Source organism: Patagioenas fasciata, chromosome 3 (genome assembly GCF_037038585.1).
Source record: "Patagioenas fasciata isolate bPatFas1 chromosome 3, bPatFas1.hap1, whole genome shotgun sequence".
Classification (NCBI taxonomy): Eukaryota; Metazoa; Chordata; class Aves; order Columbiformes; family Columbidae; genus Patagioenas; species Patagioenas fasciata.
In genome coordinates, this window is record NC_092522.1 from 93,681,754 (window position 1) to 93,707,170 (window position 25,417).

At 40.3% G+C, this 25,417-nt stretch overlaps 1 protein-coding gene across 2 annotated transcripts in view; it reads right to left on the reverse strand.

Annotated features, from left to right (window-relative positions):
• Positions 1 to 25,417, reverse strand: part of KCNQ5 (potassium voltage-gated channel subfamily Q member 5) — a 286,898-nt gene that overhangs the window by 6,378 nt on the left and 255,103 nt on the right. For both annotated transcript variants that reach the window (XM_065834714.2, XM_071806871.1), the window contains exons 10-12: positions 19,895 to 20,115; positions 8,149 to 8,257; positions 605 to 736 (exon numbers count right to left, since the gene is read on the reverse strand). In XM_065834714.2, the coding sequence (XP_065690786.2) occupies positions 605 to 736; positions 8,149 to 8,257; positions 19,895 to 20,115 (462 nt within the window). The remainder of the gene's footprint in view (positions 1 to 604; positions 737 to 8,148; positions 8,258 to 19,894; positions 20,116 to 25,417) is intronic.

The following is a 25,417-nucleotide window of genomic DNA, read 5'->3' on the forward strand; positions in this document are numbered from 1 at the left end:
AGAGGAGGTGGCTTCTCCAGCAACCTGATGTTGTGGGGGAGCAGAGGTACCAGTGCCACGCTCAGTGCTCCTGTCCTAACAGCAGCATCGAGTCCTGGGAAAGCTGTCAGTCTGGAGCAGGAATGTCAGCTCTGATGCTGGTAATCATACACATGGTGCATTTTTTTTTTTTTTTAATTATTATTGCTGGGAATCTATGACATAAACCCCACATAAATACTACATTACCAGTAGTTCCCAATTTCTTTTATGAGAAAAAGAAAGTTTGAGGTGGGAGAAAAGCAGTTCTCAATGTCAACCTCATCCTTTTGGCAACCTGCTGACTAAATTCCTTCTTTATGAATGGGCTTTACCTGTAAAGGATTACCTTTTCTATTTTTCAGACTTTCATTTCAGGGGACAAATTAGATACATGCTTTTTTGTTTGTTTTTACCCACAGTGTACTTTCTGGCACAGCTGTGTTCACAGAAAGAGAGGCTGGGCTGAAGCACTGATGGCAATTTGTACCCAATTATAGCACAGAAATGTTAAATGTTACCTATATTCATTATGCAGTGAGTGACATAAAATACTTCTGCAGAGCAGAAATTATTCTTTCCTTACCGTGACTGAAGACTCTTAATTCTGCATAACATGTCTAGATGACCTGCTGAATACTGTTCAATGACATCTTTGACATCATATGGACGGAGTGTTTCCTTAAACTTTCTCTTTGCAACATGAAATTTCATAATTCTGTGGGGAAAAAGCATTTCACAGATTAATCTTTAACAGTTGTGAAACAATACAATATATTCCATTGACAAAATTTGACATCTCATTTTTAAATGTAAAATATTTCCAGTACAGCTTGCACAAGGGAACTTTTCCTTTTACAAAATTGTTCCTGAAAGTACAAATGCATTGCAGCTATCCCTTTGAATTGTTATTTAAGAGAGATCTAGTAACATTATTTTATAGAGTGCAGAGCATGTTGAGTTCATGAGTATCCACCTATTTGGCTTTTTTATGTTAGGTGCTTGATATGAAAGGTACTGAAGTACATGCTTAACTTAAACCTGGGTTTAGTCCTAGTGATTTGAGTGCAATATCCTGTAAGCTACATTTGTGCTTAAGCTACTTCTGTCCTTTTTGGAGGAAAGATTTCTCTAAAAATTGACTATGTAAACATAAACAATAGTGTGTATATATACATATATATATATATATATATATATATATATATATATGTTGGTTTGTTCTTTTTTTTTTCTGGTGCTCATTTTCAGTTATTTTCTTTCCATTTTATAAAAAAATGAGAGAAGCCAAGGGACGAGGTGTGTTGGCCATTCTGGTCTGTGTTACAGGGCTCATGAATCTCCATTAAGGCCAAACTGCTGATATTTCAATCTATTAAAATTAAAAAAGCTGGGGCAGTAAATTGGTATCCTATTCCAAATGGCAATATTTCATGCTAACATATTCCCTCCATGTTTACCATGATATGTGTATAGCAGCTGTAAGACAATTACTTATAATTAAAAAAAAAAAAAAACATGTGTGTCTCTCTCTGTGATAAAAATAGATTCGTAGTGTTTCAGTAGAATTTAGGGAAACCATACTTCTTATATGATAATAGGTATGTAGAGTCAGACTAATAGTAGGTAGTGACCCTCTACTGATTTCTGTGTCATACATGTCTGTGTCAAATGTTCTCCCAAATAACATCAGCCTGTTCCCACAGTGCTTAGGTTGTTGATATTTCCCATTCTGGTAACTTCCAGCTAAAAATGAGATTGCTTGTCACTGGTATAGAGCTTGAACTATGATTCTGATTGTAGAAATTAAAAATGGAAAAGGCCTATTAGGAGTAGTACATCACCTTGACAATTCAGGACTGATCTCCATGCAGTTTTAAATATGTCAGATGATGCACTTCCCTTTTTTCTATTATCGTCCAGTTCTACAGATCAGTCGCCTTCAGCATCTTTTGTAATCTGAAGGCCTCTGAAGCTGGGATGCAGATTTTTTTTTTCTTTCAGCTGTCAAATGATGCCAAGATGTTCTGTTCATAACAGTCTGACAGGACGATCTCCCAGAATCTAGTTCTTTATTCATGTTACAAAGAATAATGATGTAGCTGACATACAAGAATATAATTCTTTTGTTATTGTTCTGTTTTGGTATTCACAATTTTTTACTTCACCCTCTTGATAAAGTAAAAACATGAAACTCTATTAGAAAAGCAGAGCCATAGGATTAATAGCATAATTGAAGACAACTGAATTTACCATAGCTGGGTGATTTTACAAGGGAAGAGACAGAAGGCTAATTTTTATTAACAGCCATAGAAGCTTCTTAACCAGTGTGCACAAGTCTTCAGTAGTGCCTTGCAGCTTTGTAACAGGTGTTTTGGTTATCAAGGTAGTTTGTTCAGAAGTCAAACACAGGACCAAAAGCTGCATAGCTGTATCAGTGAGGTATAACTGTACTATTTCTGGTTTAGTTATTAGCTCATGTGTTGTCATCTTGATTAACTTCAGCAGGATTTGGAACAGACCCATATTGCTTACTTCTTTTTGTTTCGAATGTACAAAATTTTACAAAAACTGTGCAAAAAAATGAAGGGTTGTAAAAGACTGGCAGTTTAAAAGCCTGAAAGTTAATTAAGAAACAGGAAACATGAATTCTTTCAGTGATGGAGCCTAGCAACTGCTATGCATTTTCCATAGTTATTTACTTCAATTTTAAAAATTCAATTATCTTTCTGTATCTTGAGGTAACTATGTAATTGAACTTGACAGTTTTGAACGCCCATCCTGAGAGATTATTACATCTATCTACACAGAGCACATTCAAAAGTAGTAGCTCAACTGAGAACAAAAAAGCCTTTGAGCTTCCTTCATTTGTACTTCTAGAATAAAAAGTCGCCTATTCTGGGGTGCTCGTGTGCGATGAAAGCAGAGGGTTTGGTTACACGGGCACAGGAGGAAAATTTACCTGTGCAAAAAAGGGAAAATGAGCGCAAAGTGGTTTATACCCCAAATACCTGAAGCTCCAGCCCTTCACACAAACAGGAGGAGCAGGGCAAACCAAGTCCCTCTTGGTCTGTCTTCTGCAGCTGTGCCACACGGGGGCAAACAAGACTCACCATAAACGGAGCAGAGCCTGATACTGCACCGCCGGTACTGACCAAACAGCGTAGCTCAATTAAGATTTAACCCAGAAGAACAAAGGCTGTAGTGCCCATGATTTTTCTTAAAAACATCATTTGTATTTTTAAATCCCTGTATGGCATGTAGTGAGGTGGCATTTTAAAACTCAGATCTAATGTGACAGATGAAACACGGTTGTAAATGTACTCAGGTCCCAAGCGTGACAATTTTCTGGTGAGAAGTAGCCATAAAATGTAGCCTATTTCAATCATGCATCCAGAGGAGAGCAGAAAAACAACTCTTGTGCTGAATTAGACCCATATATCAGAGTGCCTTGTCTGCACTTAATGTCTAAACCACAGCCTCCCCTAATCTTTAGATGCTCTGATAGTTTGTAGAAAGTTAGAGGTCCAATACCAACTTTTGTCTTATTGACCCCTAGCACCCAAAAGCAGCATTTATCTGTTGTCAAATGCAAGTTCAGCACTGATCTAGAATTACAGTGTTTTCCAAATGTGCAGGCTGCTTATCTTTCCTGATGTTTGTTGCTTTTTATTTTCCATTCATGTTGCCCCTTCCGCTATGAAAAACTATTCTTGTCATTAGTGCACTTTGCTGAGACTGGCACCAAGTCAGAACATCTCTAAACCTCCTTGCAGCCTGGTCATGGTCTTGTTATTTTTTTAAACCTGTGTCTTGTCAGTCTTCTCACTATCTCAGGAAGAAATGGAGCTTCGTTCTACTGGCATTCAGGTAAACTCACAGATGGTTCCTGTCTTACGGATTACAAGACAGGTGGGTTGTTTTGCCCATGGCTAGATGAGATGCCCACAGGTTGTTTGCTCCCTCACTATCTCAAGAAAGCAGGTGCACACAGATCTATTTGTGCTGGTTCCTCCGTCTTTCTACCCTTAGCTTGCCAAATAACCATTCTTCCTTGGAAACATGGAGAGGCCAACAGACAAAGGTGGTTGAGAGATGGTTTCACTATGTGCAGGGTGAGTGGGTCAAAATTCTCTCTTCTCTCGGGTCTCGGCCTGAACTAACCCATCCCCTAGCAGCCAGAGACGTCGTTTTCTCCCAAGCACAGTGCTTTCGTAGCCAAAGACACATTTCAGAGCCTTGCCTGGGCTCTGAAGACCATCTGGGCAGAAAATATACAGTGCATTAGGATTTAAAAGAAATAGAGGATTCTGAAACACTGCCATTGAATGAATTCATAATGGCTGCTAGAAATACATTTTATAGGTGTCTCAGAAAAGTTTAAAAGACTGAGCATAAATGGTAAATTATTTTCCTTCTTTGGCTATTAAATATGTATGACTATTAACTTTACAGCTTATCAGCTCATGAATTCTCAAGTTTCATTGTGTTAAGCTACATTTATTATTATTATTTCTCATTAACAACAAATGAAAACATATCTATGCAATCACTAGAGTTAAAGAGAGAAAAGACCTCTTAGGTCAGCAGGTTCATCCTCCTGCCATTGCCGTTATTTCCTATTGCATATTTATTAATGCTTCTCAAATCTAATTTTATATTCCATAAATAGTAAAATAATTCCATCATTTCCATTGTGGAGAATATTACAGAATTTACTGTCTCTTGCTATGAAAAATGATCAGAGATATCACAGTATATGGAAACAAGGTATCCTCATCTTCTTTTTAGTCTCTCTTATATACATTCGTCATTGTGAACTAACATAGCTGGAAAATGCAATGTTTTTTTGTTAGTCTCCAGGAAAACTGCAGGATATTAACGGCCTTTGTTCAAGACAAGACTAGGGCCGGTTGAGCAGCGCCACAAAAACCTGGTGGCACAAAGGCTCAGAGCGCCTTTGCACGCTGCTCTGGCCCCAGATGGAGGCTGCAGAGGAGCAGGACTCATAGAATCACAGAATGTCCTGAGTTGGAAAGGACCCTCAAGGATCAAGTCCAACTCGTGTCCCTGCAGCGGACAGCCCCAGGCACACTGTGGAGCACACCATGTTTCACCACCCTGCCTGTCTGTTGCCTGCTCACCCAACACTGAGCAAATGCTTCAAGGAGCTTTTCCTGGCTTTGTCTACTGCCTCAGTTGATCTTTTCCAACAGAGAGTTTGCAGTAAGGGGGCAGCACAAGAACTGGACTGTGGAGGACTCAGCTTGAGGGGCCTTGAGAGGAGGCTGACAGCTTGATGTTACTGGACGGGTCTACCCAGTGGGTCTTTAGTAGGACTGGCTAAGAGTCCTGTTGTAGGAAAGGGGCAATGTGTTAAAAGATTGAAGTGGTTTTCAGGAAAAGGCTATTTTTTCCATCTCCTGTTTTGACCATTTCAAAATGAAAGTTTGGGGGTGTTGTTTGTTTAAGATCAAAAGTTGTTTTGAAGACTAAGTTAGTCCTGGAAAAAATGTAAGCAAGGTCAAAACTGAAGCAGTATGCTCTGAAATTACCAAAATGAAAGCTTATAACTAAACCAGTTTTTGTTTTTGCTATTTCAAGGCTGCCCAACCTGAGAGTAACCCGCATATTCTAGGCTACTTTCACAGAAAAAAAAACAACCCAATTTTTTCTGATTCCAAAACCGTGAGAGGCCCTACCTCTGTAAACCCACAGGCATGAATTAATTTTGCTAATTTCATTTTTTTTTTTCCTCGAAAATAAAAGGACCATTTGTATCGTTGTAAAACAATTTGTACCCAGCTCTAAGCAGGACAAAATAGTTACTGTCCCTTACTGCAGTTTTTCAAGGCGATGTAGCCTGAATAGATTCAACTGTATATGCTTCCATTTGGGGTCTTTTGCACAGTGTCCCATGAAGCTGTTCAAGTACCGTCTGTCTTCAGCTGCTCCTGTATATGAGCATGAAAGGAAAACCAGCCTCCACCCTCCCCCATTGCTTTTGCAATTAAAAGCCGTTGCTAAAAACAAGCTTCAAAATGAGGCACGAAGTTTCCATATAGGCAGATGTTATCATCTTGAAATTCTACAGCTACTATATAGTGTCTCAGATCCTCCTTCAGATGTTTGCATAGATCCCAGTGTAGTCAGGTAACAGATACTCTGAATAATAAGAAAGAGGAGTATCAGCTACCTGACAAACTGAATTATCAGACACTTGATTTTGAGAGATTAAGGTATAACGTTTAACAAAAGTCTGAAGATCATTGCATATTACTGCTTTACAGATTTCAAACACAGGTATGTTTCTGAAGCAACATGCATGTGCTGCTTGTAATTTAGTGAAACGCTAACGTTTTCAGCAAGACATGGGAAAGATTTGTGGCTAGCTGATAGCAAGTGGAGATGCAGAATTCTTCTTCTCAGCATCAGTAGTGAAATGAGTTGTTTTTTTGTAAGCCAAGCACACAGAAAAAAAGCCGATGATAATCTAAAAAGTTGACTCTTGTCTGTTAAATAGTGCATGTCTGAAACAAACTGTTGCATCTTTGCTCTTCTTATTAGAACATTTTTGTGGGTGGTACAGATGCAGCTGATGCACTGCACAATCCAGTGGTGCCTTTGAAAACAAGCTGCATGAATTTAGTATTAAAATGTCAAGTGGATCTTAAAGAATTTGGTCAGTATTAAGAATGAGATGACCATTGGTATCACTTGGCAATGCAGTGACGAGGTGCGCCTGGAGCCAAGTGTCAACCAGTCTATTTAAAATGCAACATCACAGACAAGGATCTTTGGCACCAGAGCCAACAGGCTATGCTGATTGTTCCTAATTTCAGCATTTTCCATTTGAAGGAATAGGTCTGCCTTGTAGGTGGGTGTCCACTCTCTGGATTTCTTTCACCTACTGAAACGCTGCTGGTGAGAGATGGTTGTCATCGGTGACATCTGAGTGGCCAGTTTCAGTGGCTGTGGACGCAGACCTGGTATCTGACACATCCTGCGAGGTCATTTCCAGGCATGCTGGAAAAATGTTTGGAACAGACGTCTGCAAGTGATCTGTCAGGCTGTTTGTGCTAGTAGAAAAAATCTTAGAAACAGCCTTACTATCTGTCTTCATTGGCAATCAGTGGGAAAAAGGGGAAGGAAATACAAGTAGCCTGTAGGTTATCACTGCATGAAATTATTTCATAAAGAGCTTGAGTTCTTTCTTCCCATAGTGCTGAGAGGACTAAGGCAAGAGTCTCCCTGATGGAAAACGTAATCTTTCCACAGGGCTTTGCAGAACCCCCTGGTGGCTGCTGCAAGAGGGGTGCCAGGCACCGCTGTGGCTGTGCTGCAGGGCCAGCGGGTCACCCCAGCAATAGCCACGGGTTTGCTGTCAGCAGAGACAGAACGCCTGAGCTCTCCTCACTTGTCCATGTTCTCTTTATGGTGGGCATCTGGCCTGCCAGAATTTGCATTTCAAAATATTCAGGGAGATGAAGAGCCTTGGCGGTCTCGGGAGAAAGAACGCTAAGTTTAAGCTTTCAGTACAGGTAATTTTATAAGTTTCAATGCAGTTTGATACTCTCTTGGAAAAGAAGGAGACTATTAAGTTATTTGGGTTATATTTAGTTCAATGGATAGTGGCAGGCAAGGCTTTGCACAACTGAACAAAAGTAATTTTTCTGTTGTTATCAGAAGAAAGTTGAAATAAAAGTCATATGACAGACAGGAACACAGAAATGCAATAAAAACCTAAACTTTTAAAGGAAATAACTTTTTCCAGGTAAGGTGATATACATTCAGTAAAACTACATCAAACTGGATTACAGTAACTTGCATTATGGGAAATATAGTGGAAACCAGCATTCATTACTCTTTCCTGAAGCAAATCATGTAACAGGTTTAGACATTGAAAAGCTGGTAACAGAACAGATAAAATATTTCAACTTTTAATTAAAATACTGATGAAAAAGGAAGCATAAGTAAACTATATCATCATTAGTTATGTAACAAATATAGAAATAGCATAACCATATAATAAGTTTAACAAATTACCATTTTATTAATTGGCCTCTAGACAATTAGTATCTTAATTAAAGAAATATGAAATACTTACTTATTTGGTATTTTTTTACTCACCTAATTGCTCTGATAACAGTTTTAAGAGCAGGGGTGAGATCTTCTACTGACACATCACACTGGCACCCTTTATCATCATAAACATCATCTGTTCCAAGACTGGTGTCAGCTGCAAAATACAAGAGCAGACTAAACAAGCAGCATTTAAAAATCTCTTCTGAAGTGTTTTCTAACTGCGTGCACACTGGCTATGGAAAATTAAGGACTACAAATCAAATAAGACAGAGCTTCATCAGTTTACAAACTATGTGATGCACTTGTCTGTGTCTATGCTTATGTCATTAAAGGCCCAGGTAGTCTCCAGTGTAAACAGCAGAAGTTACAAAGGAAGAAAACCCTGTTATTTTTCAAATTAATAGTTTAGTACCAGCATGTCTGCTCCTGATGTCTCACTGTTTTTCATCAGATTCTCTCTCTTAAGGGAAGGTGGTGAGCTAACAGATGTGATGGCAGAACTAAAAGATGCTGAAGTTTTATCCAGTTGTTGATTTTTTTTACCACTATGGATGAACCTGACATTAAAGACAAAGGAGAAGATCCATTTCATTTACTAAGGAGGCTGTGGAATGATCCAATGCTTTATTACATGTGATAATAAATGAAAAACCTTCTTGCCACAAATGAATAGAAAATGAGATCTGTCATGTATCAACTGCCACCTTAAACCTCAGAGCCATGTATGTATTGCAGCCTTCCTTTGCAATAAGAGTTTAAGCCAAGTTACTGTATTTATTTGCCTGAAAAAAAATAGATCCTTTACCCCTTTCTAACATCGCCTCTGCAGACTTACCGTTTGAGAATTAACCAGAAATCTCAGAAGTGCCCAGTGTACCTGAATACACAAAAAAACGGGGACTGATGTGTGACCAAGAAGTTCTACAAACTTAAAATGTGTTGGAATGGGAACAGAACAAGGAGGGCTGGGTTGGTGGATTGTCCCTATGTCAAATATGCCTTGAAGGTATGTGAAGTACAGAAAGACTCCTGAAGGTAGGTGTTTTTCCCTCCCCAACCATCTCTCTTCACCTGCCTAAAGACCAAGTTCCCAGGTGAAGAATTTCACCAAAGGTCAGTGTATTTTGACATGTGTCTCTGCTTCATAAGAAAGAGAGCGTAAAATGAGAGAAGGACATAGGAAATAGAGAAAAAAGGACTGGATTCAGTAACCCTCAGTAACGGAGGAGATTTCTTCCCAGTCCTGTGTCCCTATGTACATTCATGCTGTTATTTAAAACATAGGCTTAGTCATCCACTGCATGTAAACCATTTCAGGGACTTCTATTATAAGCAATTTTGAAACACAATTAGACACAAATGATTGCAGGACATTTTTGCAAGTTCCCTTTTCACAAAGACTGTAAATGAAAGATGAAAAATATTATTTGTCAGTCAGGAGGTCCTGGAAATTTCATGGTACCTTTTAAATCAAATATGAATGCTTTCTTGGAATAAACAGCATCGTACCAGGCTGCATCTTCAGGAACTGGTATTGCTGCAGTGTTGTCTTCATAGATTTTGTATTTGGCCATAATAATTTATTTTGATGACTCTGGCTAGTCCATTACCCTCAAGAATCTATTTTCTTTTTTAGACTGTTGCTGAACTGGTAGATTTATGAGGGACATCTACTGTGGCTTTGAAGAGTGGGGGGTTTTATCATTGATAGATCAGCTTAATATAGAAAGAAAGATGGGTTATAGCCAAGTTAATGATGTCTTCAAGTATACGTGAAAAAAGCAAATGCAACCTTAAAAAAAATCAATTTAACACTCTAAAACTGAAATTTTCCTACAAAACTTTGAAACCTCCCCTTCCATGCGATTACTGTCATAACTACAATGATGACAGGAGTTTTTTTTCTTGCACTCTTTCATGAGCTTTGCTACTGCCTTGACTTATATATTTCCTTCCACCTATCCCACCTAACTAAGATTTGGATCCCTGCTCAGAAACATAATTAACTAAAATAAACTAGGTAGTTAGTTTGATAGGTATATACACTATGTAAAATTCTGTCTCTAAAGGTGCTAAGTATTCCTTGACACTAACTTTCCAGATGTCATATTTGATCAGCCTCTCCAGTTATTTCTTCTAGTGCTGAAATCTCCCAGCTCATTTCTAACTACCTTACTAAAGCCAGGGCTTTTTATGCAACTGGCATTGCCAGAGGCTCTCTAAGGTTTGAATCTACTCAGTTATGCTGGTGTAAATTGGGAATAATTCTGCTAAGGTCATAAGAGCTACCACCACATAACCCCAGTGAAACAGGAGCCTCCAACTTGTAAGTTTAAAATAAACATGTTTCTGAATGGTTCTCTCACTGATATGGCTCCTGGGTCCTTTGCCAAGTACAGTGTCATTAATAAAAGGGCTTCCTTAATACAGCATAACTTTGCAGAACCGTTTTGAGAACAGTGCGGTGCAATTATAGTATTCCATGTTGCTCAGATGTGGGTACAAACATCAGCAAAATCTTTAGACAGATGCTGGAAAAATCTTATAAATTTAAGCTAGCTTTAAGAAGAGATACCACTCCTAATATATCACCTCCTTTTTTTATTTTCTAATATTCCCACTGACATGAATTTCCTTCATTATAGCAGGCACTCGGTACCACATGTCAATAAAACTTGTGAAAAGCCATAAACCTTGTTTGATTCCTATGGGAAACATTCATGTTTCTTTTTGATACTGAGCAGACTTGGGAAAAAGTTTGGGAAATGCAGAGTAACAATTTGGAAAAAAAAATCCAGCTTAAAATCCCATTGAAATCAAAGTTCACATTCTGCTGAATTCTTCCAGTGGAAGCTCATGTTGCGTATGACATAGTTACGAGGTGAGATGTACTTGTATCTCTTCTGCCCCTCTTGAGTTCGTTCTGGAGGTCAGGGCCATGTTGAGGCCAGTTTGGCCGCTTCAGCAGCTCCAGCTCTTAAAATTGCTGCCGGTTTCCAGACAGGGTTAGGCTACGGCCCTGACAAGCCCAGCCTCATGCTGCTGCCTGTTTCCAGAGAGAGCTCTCCCCATCATTAACAGAGCAGGCAGACCCTCTGGTGACAGCTCATGCCTTGCCTGGCACACATCTGCTTCTTCATCATTCCCTGTAGTCCTTGGTCACATCTCTTGCTTTCTGTTGGGGTCCAAGTGGGCTCCACAAGGAAACTTAGGCAGAAAGTGCTCTGCATGAAGTTGGCTGCTCTGCCAGGCCATCCTAGGGCTAGCACTGGTTCTTCTTTCTCTCCAGAAGCCTCGACCAGCAGCTCAACAGGACTCTCACGTCTGTTGCTTGGGCAGCTCACAAATCCAGCCTTGATGGTGGCCAAAGTGTCTCTCTACAGATTTAGACACACCCCTGCAAGTCTTGCTAAGAAGGGGTGTCAGCCAGTCTGGCAACCCAGAAACAATTCCCCTTTTCTAATACCAGCATCTTCACAATTCAGGATATGTTTATTTCATAACTGACAAGGCATTTGCCATTATCTTATGATCTTTGACACTATTTACTTTGGGATAAAGTCTTGTCTTTGCCACTTTTTAATTCTTCTTCTTCCTTAAGAGCAGTCTTTGATTTAATCACGCAGCAAATAAGCAGTTGCCAGCAAACAGAAGAAAGGCATGCACAAGTTATTAAAATAATCTTGATATTTCCCTGTTTGTCACAGTATTTATGCAGTCTTCATGCAAACTCCCGTCATTTATGATCAACCAAAATGAATGGGCTAAAAATTACAGTTCTGAAACATTATATGTCACCAACAAAAAATTTACAAGTTTGTAGCTGCATTTCATATGGCTCTGTGCAGAAGTTACGCATAAGGCTTGATTTATTATTTCTGCAAATATCATGTGCCCCTTCTTAGAAGCGTTTTCTGTCATTTAATAACATGCTTTGGCGTCAGGAGAACTGTGACACTGCTCTGATCACCCTCATAGCTCCATGCTTTCAATATCAGCAACAGTCAAGTAATTATGTGCCTGTTGAACAGAATCAAAAAGATTTTGTACCCTTTAATTTGTCTTCTGGGAACTGCCATATGCTAGCAATGACAGTCCAGCATTAGTAAGTGCATGTGCTGACACCATGAATAGTCCTGTGGAAGTGCTCCTAACATAGTAAACGGTACAGTGATCCCAACACTTTGACTTGTTTTTTGGAAGCCTTCAGAAGCACTTAAATCTTACTCTGTGTAGGAGGTAGTTAGGGCTCCTCAGGTGGGTGACCTAAATCATTCTGCTGAGTCTGAGTACACACCTTTTTTTACCAAGTTGACACAACACTGTGCTGTAACATCAATAACTGAGAGTCATATGCAGACTGTCAACTTCAGGCACCTATTTATGTTTTGCTGCCTTACTGTTAAATGGCTGCTGAGCTCAGGTGAGCGATGCTGACAGCTTAATACTCTCATTATTCTGTTCTTTCAGCCTCTTCTGAGAGCAATGTGGACCCCCTGTTTTGCTGCTGTAGGTACTGCCTAGGATGACCACATGGTAGGTGCATTTCACTCAGCTTTACGCTGCCTTTAAAATACCTTTCTTCACCTTGTGCATTTGCTGTGGGAAGTCTGGGATTTAGCCTACATTATCTAAAAAAATGGAGATATCCTGTACTTACTTTATAGTATTTCCACAAATGTTATTATATAATGCACTGAATGTCCCACAAAATCTCAGTTACGTTTTTCCCTCAAAAATTATTGTAAGTACAAACATCTTCACAGTTTATGTTCATACAACTCATGCAATTTCCCTTTATCAAAATACAATGTCTCAGTCTAGTGCCTTTGTTTAAATTTGTTTCATTAAACTTCTCATTTCTTCACAAGCTCTCCTTACTTTCCTGTTTGCTGAACCATGAATACAAATTCCCTTCACCACCCTTAGGAGCGATTTTCTTTCAAATTTTCCTTTGCTTTAAATCACCGACAAGCTGACTTTCTTTCAGTGAAGAGTTCACAGAAATTGTTTTGCCATGATTGCTTGCTAAGCTCCACAGGAAAAATCAACTGAAAAAAGCAACGCTAATTGGGATAGAACTTAATTGCATGCGTAATGATGAGAACGCCCAAAGCTTCTCCAAAAAGGGAAAGGCAGCAACCCATTTTTACATGCTTTCCAGAGCAGTGGCTAGAAAAAGGAGGTCCGAGGGAATGAATCATGTATTTATTTCCTCAATCCGTGGGAAAAAAAGGCTTTCCTCTAGTCACGAAAGAAGAAAGGAGGCAGGACAAGTAAACTTCATGACATGCTCTTCATGTTAGATGCTTAATATTTGTCTAGAAAATGACACCAAAATCCCTGGTAGTGACAGGGATTTTCTCAACATTATTCAAGTGACAAAAGTAAAGAAAGACGGAATAAGGCTGACAACATTTTAGAACATGGTTTACAGGGAGCTTTTAAGAAATGGTTGCCATTTCGATGCTGGAAAGCAATTTCTCAGGTGAGGAAGGAAACTGGTGCCCTCTGGAAGGAGCAGCACTTCTGCACAACCTACAGGCAGCACCTATGAGAAGCGCAGTCGTGCTGTATCCACAACCTCTTCCTTGCTCCCTGGTCTTTCTCCTGAAAAAGGCAATGCTTTGCAGATTAGGGAAGAGGACACCAGAACTGGAATTCAGTAGCTGCAGTGCAGTATGAAGCAGAATATCACAATTAATATCCCCAACAATATTTTACAGGTGAACACATTTCTAAAAAAGCTCAGATTTGGCCAAAATGGAAGATAGGATTGGGAGAAAGTTTTTACATTCTGGGTATAAGTATCTAGTGTCCCTTCTTTGTAAGTGCAATTTTTAGGGTCAGAAACTTAATTTATATCAGTCATCATATAATGTAGGTAAGTTTCAAATATCTAAAATTCTGGCATTCCCTGCTAACAACTCTCAATTATCTTCAGTTATTATTTAATTTCTCAAAAAATTTCTGCACTGGAAATATATCATGGAACAGCTCCCACCGCTTAATTAAAAAGGACTCCTTTTCATTTTGAATGATGATATGGAGGACCAGGAGACTTTGTAAAAACAATTCATTATACACACAGTAATTGTGCAGATAGAATGGCTGATCTTATTAGAAAGAGTGGCACATTAGCCAGCAAGTTTAGACTAAGAGAGAAAAATGCCGGGTGACTCCAAACATACGTTTTTAGTGTATTTTTAGCTACACATCTCTCTGTTATTTTATGTACACTGCACACAAGAAGTTAAAACTGCAGAAGAAATTGCAGATATTTGTGCTCAGATCCAGAACTGTGGACTAATGACCTGAATGTCATGCCTAACTGACTGTCTCCCTGTGAGACCTTGTAGTCCACATCAGTTGATACGATGTCTGATATTCCGTAAGGACTACAGGGCCTTGTCCCCTGGGAGATTTCCAGGTCCTGTTGTTTGAAGGAGGTGGTAGCTACAAGCAAAGGGAGAAAAGAGGACGGCAGCTTTAGATTCAGGTAGCCACAGCAGAATCCTGCATTTTAAAAAGCCATGAAATATTTTCCCAGTGAAGTTTTATGAAAATGAAAACATTCCTCAAATGTTTCTGATTTGGTGCAAGTGGGTTATATAATGTTTAGGAATTTTTATGAGCACCCTCTCAGCATGACTTCTTGATTCATTTCTTTACTCTTCACTGCAGATGAGGTTGCCTGAAATCCATGCAAATCATACTTCTGCATGGTGGTGTGCTGCTGCCCCTCACGGAGCTGACCTTGCTAATCATCCACTTGTGACCATCAAGTGAGCCCTCAGTCCAGCAAGCAACGGTGCACAGTAGCTTCTTCAACATGTGTCATAAAGGAGAGACTAAATATGGTCTCATATGGCCAGGATCTTGGTTGGAACAAACTAAAATAATGCCTCAAAACCAATGGCTGGTACTTACTTGCACAAAATGAAAAAAATGAGCTTAGGTCAGAACGCTAGATTATTTTTATAAGATCTCCCTAACTAATTATAGTGACAGTGTTAATAAATGAGACCTCTATCATCGAGTTAAACAATCACAAGAAAATTAATCTACTGTCTGGCAGGAATCGATATATTGATAATAACATATCATTTAGCCCCATCATATGGGGTTTATACAAATTGAGCAGCTTTGTTTTGACATCGTGCAGCCTCATTTTGAATCAGCAAATCTAAGCTAACTGGGATGTAAAAGCAACCAAACTAAGGACCTTTGCCATGTCAAGTGAACCTTATACAAGGTCAAGATGTTTGTGCTACTGAAAGGAAATACATAAATTACATGGTAGTAACTGAGGACATGGGGGCTCAAATGCACAATTGCATTCTTTCCATGGCTGTTATAATATACTCTACCCTGAGGATTTTGTGCAAGTACTCTGTAGGGAATAAAAGGCTAGAGGTCGTGTGAGCATATAATGTTCCAGGATGGTGCAAGAAATCAAATACTTCCTTAGAGACTCCTTTTTAATTAATCAAATGAAAAATGTTTGTAATATCTCCACCGCTGAACACATTTTATGTTTTATTCAAAAAGCTACACAATGTCTCGAGGTTAGAGTGAAGGCACAATAACTCACGCAGAGGCTTAGATGGTAAAAAACAAGTATAATAGGGCATTTTTGTCCCTCACTGAGAACTGCATGCACAACATAATATCCGTTCATTACTTCAGCTGTGGCTGTGCAAGACTGGAGCATGATTTAAGCAGAAAAGGTTCTCTTCCTCAGAAAAGAAGAGACATTTTGTGAGGTTAGTTTCTGTGGCTGGATCTCTGCTAAGCACAACAAGGCCTTAGGCAACGGTGTGAGATCACCTGTATTGTTTGATTGCTTGCACAGATTCTGGCATGGGTTTGGGCCCTGCTGGTGGGTATTTTCATGTGCCAGGGCCATTCCCCATGGGCAATTTGGATGTGGCTTCTCTGGTTTTGGTGCAGGGACAGCTCCTCTTCAACAAGATTTCTGGCAGTTGTGAGCCACATGTCAGCAGAGGCTGGACATGTATTTAAAATCAGATTACATAAGCTCTGGTTTTCAATTTCACTCCCCTGCACTGTTGTTAAATGCTCTAGAAAGCATCTGTAGCCATGCTGCCAAAGCTCCCTCCAGCCATCAAAGCTCTGTCAGTTTTGGATTCAATTTGCAAAAGCACATATGTAGCTGAAATAATTGCTGCTGTTGCCAGGCCCACTTTGGCAATTGGAGAAAATGGTTTATAGGCAGTTTCAGAGGACTGTTGCTACCCATAAAGCAAGCCATTTGTCTAACAGTGCATACTGTTCTAAGGCTACCATGCCAAAATCCTTTTGGGAGATACCTGTGGCCAGCTTAAGTGTTTTGCTTGCTGCCAAGAAACCCTCCTTCTATGATTTTAATATGCAGCAGGGGAGTGTTAGTAAGCTTTTTTCTACTGGGTAGCTTAAGAGGAAGGCTATGACATTTTCAGTCATGTTAGCCTCTTAGCTGCATCCATAAACTCCTGTCTGGATTAGAAACCTCCCTTATAGGACAGTTTCTAATTGCTAATGTTTAGTTTTTCCAGCAGTCTTTTTCTGATCATTTTGTCCCAGGTTCCAATCACCTTTATCAGAACTCGGTCAGCCCTGCAAAGTGACATTGACTATCTGCCTTAGATCATCCTTGTATGCAAAAAAATTCCCTTCCTTTCTGAACCCTCTACTTCTGTACTTGTTTCTTTGCTTTATTTTTACACAAAGTTCAGTGTACCTCACCTTCTCAATGAGGTAGTTCCTCCTCTGCCTGCACTAACAGAAGATCATTTACAACCCCAAATCCCACATGTTGAAAGGAAAATCAAGCAAATATATGAGCATCTTTTCTTTTGGAAGGGGAAGTTCATAGTGAGAGGTTATATTTTCATTAGATCGCTGATATAAAGTTTTCACACTGGACTGGGCACTCAGTATTATGTTGTCTCTGTCTGAAAGGTCTATTGCAAGTGTCATTTCTTGGCCCCAAAAACATGCAACAGAGCTGTAAGGATCAACAGAAGGACCAGCTGTTCAAAGGTATTATTCTGTGTCTGGACTTTTATCTAGAAAGGGGTGGTTTCTAGTATGGCTGGAAAATCAGCACATCAAAATAATTTATCTTTTGATTGGAGAATACCTCCAGGAGGAAACTAGAGGACCTGACAACCAAGAGATATTAATAAAATGCTTCAAATACTGTATTTTCAGCCAGTGAAAAATGCAAGATATTCTAAACTAAATACATAATCTCCAGATACTTTTCACTGAGCTGTCAAATGCAGAAAGCATATCAAACTATGAAATTGGTAAAACACCAAAAAAAAAAAAAAAAAAAAGAAATCAAGGTTGGTAGTGCCTGACCTTTCCTGCAACAGACTGAGGAAGGTAGCAAGGAGCTGCCCCTCAGCAGTGAGCACACTGGACATCTTTCTGATGATACCACTCCTAGAAGTAGCTGGATTGGGTCCCAGAGTGGAAACTTGGCATTTGCCTAAAACCTGGAGACAATGGAAGCTGTTCCTCCTGCCATGGATGAGAAATTGGTCATATCTGTTGGCCCTAGTTCATGAGGCTGGACTAGTAGCTGGAAACCTCTGGCAAGGAAGCAGACTGTGCTCGCCCTGAGGAGCAGCAAGATTGCACAGCAATGAACTCTCTGTTGTTGTTATTATCTTTTATCTACAGAAATACCCAAGGTGCCGTTTATGACACCTTTTCCATGAAAAGGAGACAATAAGAGGGAATATGACCTTCTTGCACGGATCATTGCTATTAACAACAATACATACAGGACAAAATAGAGGACACACTGAGGAAATGTGTCTGTGACAAATGGACTGATGAAGAAACTAAATGGATATTTGAGTGAGGTGCAGACCGCAGGGCTGGAGCAGCAGTGAGCCGCTGATACCCAGGGACTGTGCTCAACAAATTACTCTCTTCTTATGTCACTTCCAGGCACGATGCGAGTTACAGGGGTTTAACCTATGAAATAACTTCTGGCGTGGCTTTGGGAGATACTTGTGCTATGAAAATGATTACATAGGAAGTCTGAATTTAGACAGGGCAGCGTGAAGCCCACTCTGGTACTTAAGAGCATTTCTCACATCCCGTTGCAGTGCAAGTGGCCTCGTCCCAGAGCCACGTCAGCGTGAGACCCCGGCCAGCATGGCACAGGCCCTGCACCGCAGCTGCCGTGGGACACGAGCCAGGGCCGTGATCCAGGACCGAGCAAAGGGCGGTAAGTGGCCTGGATGGCAGCCCGGCGGCTGGGGCACCCCAGCAGCTCACTGTAATGCAGCCAAACTCAGGATTTGTGCGTCTGAGAGGACTCTGCAGGGTGAGCTTGCCTGGAATGATGACCTTAGCAAACACTGTTGGTTTGTCTTGTTTACCCTCCAGGAAACGTGTATTTACCCAGGCTCTTCCTGAAGAGATGTGTTGCGTAGGACGTCCTCAGCTGAGGGATGGGGCATTTCAGTTCAATGGGTATTTTGCAGCCTACATGTCTGTGATAATATGTGCTCTTAAAAAGGAAGCAGACACTGAAATTGCACTTTTGTCTAATTAGTTTTACCACAATTGTTGGATGTAACATGCGTGATTGCCATCACAGAAAGAGTTTAAATTTTTATCTCGTTACTTGGATCAAATTATTGATATGATACCTTTCCCACGTTTCCCACACCTTCTCCCACTGCCTCCTGTTGCAGCTGGTCAGTTAGTTTCCCTTATTTTCTGCCTGGGGGTCCCCCAGGAAAGAACAAAACATTCATAAGTTGGGAAAAACGTGAATGGGGAAATTCAAATCCAAACCCAGTGGGGCAGCGGTAGCCCCAGAGCTGAGTGAGTGCACCTTTCAGTACCAGACCTGTTTTTACAGGGGTTGGGCTCATCTGGTGCTTTCGGCTCCTGCCTGTTGGGGGGCTGCTCTCACCCACTTTGGCTCCCTCTTGTTAGGGGAGTCACTGTCTCTGTTTTGGGAAGTTTTTGTAGATGGAGATCTTTGCCTGAACAGTGGCTACTTTAATGCCCAACAGGACCTTAGAGGGGAAATTTAAGTTAGACATGAGGAAGAAATTTTTAATACAATGAGGGTGGTAAAACACTGAACAGGTTGCCCAGAGAGGTGGCAGATGCCCCCATCCCTTGAGACATTCCAGGCCAGGCTGGATGGCGCTCTGAGCAACCTGATCTAGATATCCCTGCTCATTGCAGGGGGGTTGGACTAGATGACCTTTGAAGGTCCCTTCCAACCCCAAATATTCTATGATTCTAGTTGGCGAACGGAGAGTGTAGAGAGGCAGTATCCATTCCCATGGGGTGGGGTCAGTAAGCTATTTTTACAAGGATTCACGTCTTCATGCATTAGGAGTCCTTCCTATATCTAAAACACCCTTTAGAAAGCAATATATAAAAGCAATAATGCTGATTTTGTTTGGCAGTGGGTTTGGGCAGCAGCTGCACTCAGTGCTGGGAGAGGGGTTGTGACAGTAGAGCTGCTGCAGCCAAACCTGTGGGATGCATTTAGTTCACCTGCCATTTTCCAGAGTGACCCCCTTTTCCACCCATCACTCCCTATGCACCACTGACATGAGATTTCTTATTTAAAAAAAATCCCCTGAGCATGCTCTTTGAAGCAGGCTACAGTTCTCTTGTGTCTCTGCCCCCACATAACAATCCTTTCTGCTTCTCAAAACCAGGATGCATTCACAGTGCATGTGAGAGTGTGAGTGGGCTGGTGGCAGTGAACAGTGGCAAACCAGGCACGAAAAGCTCCTACCGTCCACCACGGGTTTGGGCTGCGAGCTCTTCAGCCGCAGTGAGGGCCTGAAGCGGGTTCGATCATTGAAGCTCCAGCTCTTCTGGACTTTGGTCGGGCTGCCCTCGGTGGCAATGTCGGCACCTGGTGACCGGCGATCTCCCACGGAAGACTGCCTGTTCTTAATGCTCTGACCTCGTGGGCTGGCCATCCGGACCCGCTCCTTAAAACTTAGCTTTTGACTGTGAAGAAGAGAAATATATTGTATTTCATAGTCCCCCACTCCATTTCTTTTTTTCTATCGTGTGATAATCAAAAATGATTTCTAAAAATTCTCAGTATTATGAATCTATTGCTTACACACTTTTATTTTCATTGAATATACTTCATTTGGGAATGAAACAGATTTGATGTAATATTTTTTTGACAGAGGCATTATCAATAGCTGTCTATCTTACAGTACAGAATAACCTTGTAAAGGAAATTGAATTTAACAAATAAAACCAAATTTTGCCCAATTATTACAGATTAATCTCTTGTGTTTTTGGTTTTTTTTTTTTTTTTTTTTTTTTTTATGCCTTGAATTTTAAACAGGTTTCTTTTCATCTTAGCCCAGCTCAGTGCATTTCTGGCCATCTCTCCAAATAAACAAGAACAAAATGTATTCTATTATTACTGCATGCCATGTAGTATTGTTTGGGTTTTTTTAAAGCAGGCAGAAACACTGTTAGCATATTCATGCTTTTTCAAGATGTGGCACTTCCAACATTTCATATGCATTGTTAGCGATCGCTTACATCCAGAATTCCTTGTTACAGCACTTACTTGGACAAGACAAAACTAAAATTAACAAAACATCCAAGAAACAGCGTGATGACCAATTAATGGAAGTGTAATGACACACTATGTGCTCACTAAAGTAATTGCTGGAGATTAAGCTGGGAGCTGACTACCTGCAGGTGGTATTGGACAGGTGCTTTAGGACAGGTACAAAAGTCCAGCCAAGCTCATGACTGCAACTGTTGGATCAGTGGTGGCCCTGTGGCCTTATAGTTGGCCAACTGTAAGCTGATTTTTTTCCCTCCTGTGCTTATAGCCCTCCTCTCCAATCAGCTAAATGTGGGACATATAGATTTTCTACTTTCCAGTGCTTAAGTTACCTTTGTTCATGTTCGAACATATCTGATGAACACCCTGTGGTCACTGTGGCTATCTGCCTATGCTTTCTCATAGTTTAACAGTTCTGAATTTTTTTGTCTCTTCCTGTAGCAAAGGGCACAAAGGGGAAAGAGAGAGGAAGTCTGACACCAGGGTTTGAAAACCTTTCTTTATCTACAAGGTTAAGTTCAATTGCCTGTACAAGGGAATGGCTGCCTTGATCAGCGGTCCTGTTCTTGCAAGGGGAGAGATGATGGGAGCAATGCAGTAGCTGCTCATGGGATGATGTTACTGGGTCTTTCAGTCCCATTGCCCTGGCACAGGATTCGGGGATGCTTTTAAAACACCTATAACAAAGACTGTCTATCTGCAATTTGTAACTGTACTTAAAATTAACACACTTGCTAGTACCCTCAAAGTCTTTGCATTTACCTTCAGCATGCTCATATTTTCAACAGCAATGAGTTCTGTGGCTAATTAACTAATGCTGACACGGACTATGTGGTTCTTAGATGTTTAACCTACTGCACTCTGAAAATACAGTGTTAATATGTAATTATATGAAATAGAAAGTATACATTTCTGTGGCTGTGAAATGTTGAGATAATCAGGTATCTTTGTCCATGCATAGCACAGCACAGCATTTCATGCTGAATACAGACATCACTGAGAGCAGAAAGGATGCAGTTTGTAGCAGGCAAAGCACATGCTGGGAAGGTTAGAATGAGATCATTTTCAAGAATGCTAAAAAATAAGCACATCAACAGAAAGATTATTAGATAAATATATTTCTATATGGCATGTTGAATTACTTGAAAGAATACCTTTACTATAATTTCTGAATGTAATCCCCTTCTTCCTTTGCCCAAAGTAAGCAATTGTTGAAATAAACACATCACGGTGCTTGAAATGTTACCTATTTCCATTGCAAAATGTTACCCAGAACTGCAGTATTGTGTGCTGTTGCATATGCAATATGAAAGACCCACAGAACCTACTATTTGAGAGAAAAGTGAGTTCTAAAATTTAATTTTCAATAAAAATACATTTCAAGACTGAATTACATTTCAGCTCAGGAATCATTTGCATTGTACAACTTAATGAAAACATAAGCTGTAGAATACCCATTAACTGCATTATTGCATTGTCATACTATACAGCATGAGCAACAGAATCAAAATGGACTTCTTCTTATAGATATTATTCCAGGCATGTGTCTCCTTTGCTTTTTCTAACTCCCCTTATGGCTCAAATTGTTTTTGCTATGGAAGAATGAAATCAAATTATATTTTTTGGCAGATCTCAGAGCAAAAAAAGGTTCAAGACAGCTCTCTTCCTGTTGCACTAATTAAAATGATGGGGAAATTGATAAAAATTGATAAACTGATTAAAATGATCAGTATGGAGCATATTTTTTATAATCCCATTAACTCCAAAATAAAAATGAAAATTAAAAAAATGAAAAAATATGTGTTGTTCTGTCAATAAACTTGTATTTATGAAAGCAATGGCTGCCTTTAAATGATTGTACACACGGTTGTTTCACTTATAAAAGCTGAATGGTACACAATGGCTACTTAACCTGAATATCTTTAGTTCTCCAAATCAAAGCAATGAGGCAATGTGAAAGGAACAGTAGACACTTCATCTGTACTAGAGACATTTTTCAAAAGCGCAACACTGAGAATGAAAATATTAATTTAAATTGCAGACCTCATACTTAAAAAAAACCCAATTAAAAAATTTGCTTGATAGCAATGACAATGTAACGGCATGCCAAGGGTCCATGCGGACGATGCTGCATCATGAAGAGAAACAGCCCCTGAAGGAAGCGTGGTTTGGAAACTCTGTTCTGCATCTTGAGAGTTTCCCCAAAGACACTGGTTACAGCAGTTCTTTGCTTCTTGGATCCCTGTTCCCATTTTGAGACTGGTGGGAAATGTTTTTGAAGTCACTGGGTCCTTGTGACTTGCAGTGCTGGAGAATTCTTGCTTGGGAGAAAGCAACCTGCTGTCCTTGGAGGCACACTGCCTGGGGCTCTTCTATATGTGATAAATATCAGATCATGAAGGAATAACTGAATCAAGAGAATTTTGGGGGTGTTCTGACCAGGCTTTTTCCCATGGTGAAAGTCCCTTTCCGTACAGGCTATGTAGTTCCTGGCTCTTGACCCTCTTGTTGTAACAGAGGTAGAGATGATGTTAGAGACACAGAGGGGAGATAATCCTACATCCTTTCAAGCATCTTTGGGCATTCTGCACTCAAATCAGTAGCCATTGAAGCTTTTAGGGCCATTTACTCTGATTTAATGCTGGTTCAATTAGCATTATCCAGTGCTGTGCTAGAAATCTTTCACTTCTTGCAGGACCTATATTTTTTTCCTCTCCCCTTTTATCCTCTCTCTTTTGCATGATATCCAAAGGAAATCCCTTGAATTAATGCAAACTTGTTAAAGGTCACTGGAAATTCACATATCCTGAACTTTAAGTTGAATGTTGGTCAAAAGGGCAAAAACCAGGAGAAAGAATCAGGAACATGGGTATCTAAATGCTTTCTAAAAATACACAGGCTCCTGAAGCAGACCTAAATGACAAGGATCTGAGAGAACAACAGCTATTTTCAGTCATCTCTGCATTCTTTCAGGTGTGTGTCTGTCCATCATTTCTTGTACCTTACATGATTTATCCCAGTTTGGTGTATATATATATGGACAGCAGGATGACCATGAGCCAGTAGATCGAGAGAGGTCCTCCTTCCTCTCTACTCCACCCTGGTGAGATCCCATCTGGAATATTGTGTCCAGTTCTGGGCCCCTCAGGGAACTGCTGGAGAGGGTCCAGCGTAGGGCAACAAAGATGATTAAGGGAGTGGAGCACCTCCCTTATGAAAAAAGGCTGAGGGAGCTGGGTCTCTTTAGTTTGGAGGAGACTAAGGGGTGACATTATTAATGTTTATAAATATATAAAGGGTGAGTGCCACAAGGATGGAGCCAGGCTCTTCTCAGTGGCAAACAATGATAGGACAAGGAGTAATGGGATCAAGCTGGAACACAAGAGGTTCCACTTAAATATGAGAAAAAACTTCTTCTCAGTGAGGGTGACAGAGCACTGGAACAGGCTACCCAGGGAGGTTGTGGAGTCTCCTTCCCTGGAGACATTCAAAACCCGCCTGGACACATTCCTGTGCGACCTCACCTAGGTGTTCCTGCTCCAGCAGGGGGATTGGACTAGATGATCTTTTGAGGTCCCTTCCAATCCCAAACATACTGTGATACTGTGATATATATACATAAATACGTATATATATATATATATATATATATATATATATTTGCTTTGCATTACAATTTTCCTTGGCAATGTCAATCTCTTCGAACCTATTGCTCCACTATCCTTGCAGGTTGCAAGTTGTGGAATATATTCATATTGAATACATTAATCTTTTAGTGGAGATCAATTACAACTGGCACCTGTGGGGGAAAAAAAAAAAAAGGCAAGTGACTTTTCTCTATTTGTTTGCCTTCTGGAAGCTCAGTTGTAGGATCTTACCACACATTCCCCCTGTCAGTACATGCACGAGCTGTTCATTTCCCTGTGATAGCAGAGGACCTGTTTTGTCTTTTTAAAATTCTCTTTTCCAGCTTCGATTTATGAAGGAATAGGTGTTTAGAGACACTAGAGGTCACTGTAGCTTCACTGCAGGGGCAATGAACATTTCTGTGCCCGACCAAACGACTGGACTTGATGAGATTTTATTTTAATTGATAAATGCCTACAAACCTTTGCTTTTATCTCCCGTACTCACAACTCTGTCTGTCTTTCATGGACCATATTACTGCACTTTTGGTTAACTGAGCATCTCTTTGACTCCGAGTCCCACTCCCGTTTCCCTGCCTACCTTCCTGCATTTCTGGTCAAGTTTATCTTCTGCCCTGCCTCAGCCTCAGACCAGCAGCACTACTGCTTGCTACTAATCACATTTTCATGATTTCAAACTGATTTTCATGATTTCAAACTGAGCAGGCTGGTGGCAGTGGGATGGGAAGACATTGAAATGAATCAGAAGTAACTGAAGGGCCTGAGGGTGAGGGGGAATGCTTTGGATCTCGAGCTGATGCAGAACCTAAAACTCAAAAATTATCAACCACGACAAACAACAGCAATCAAACGTACGTGCCATTTTTCAGCAGTTAACTTCAAATAAATACAGATGTTGATTCTTACCAAGCCTACAGACAAATTTACTGAAAAGAAGGTCAGCTGAACTAATGCAAATGCAATGGATGGCACAGTGAGACCTGAAGTTCCAACACTCAAGACTTCTCCACCAGTCTCATGCTAGGAGCACAAACCCAAGAAATGTAGTGTTATATCTCATACCTTCAAT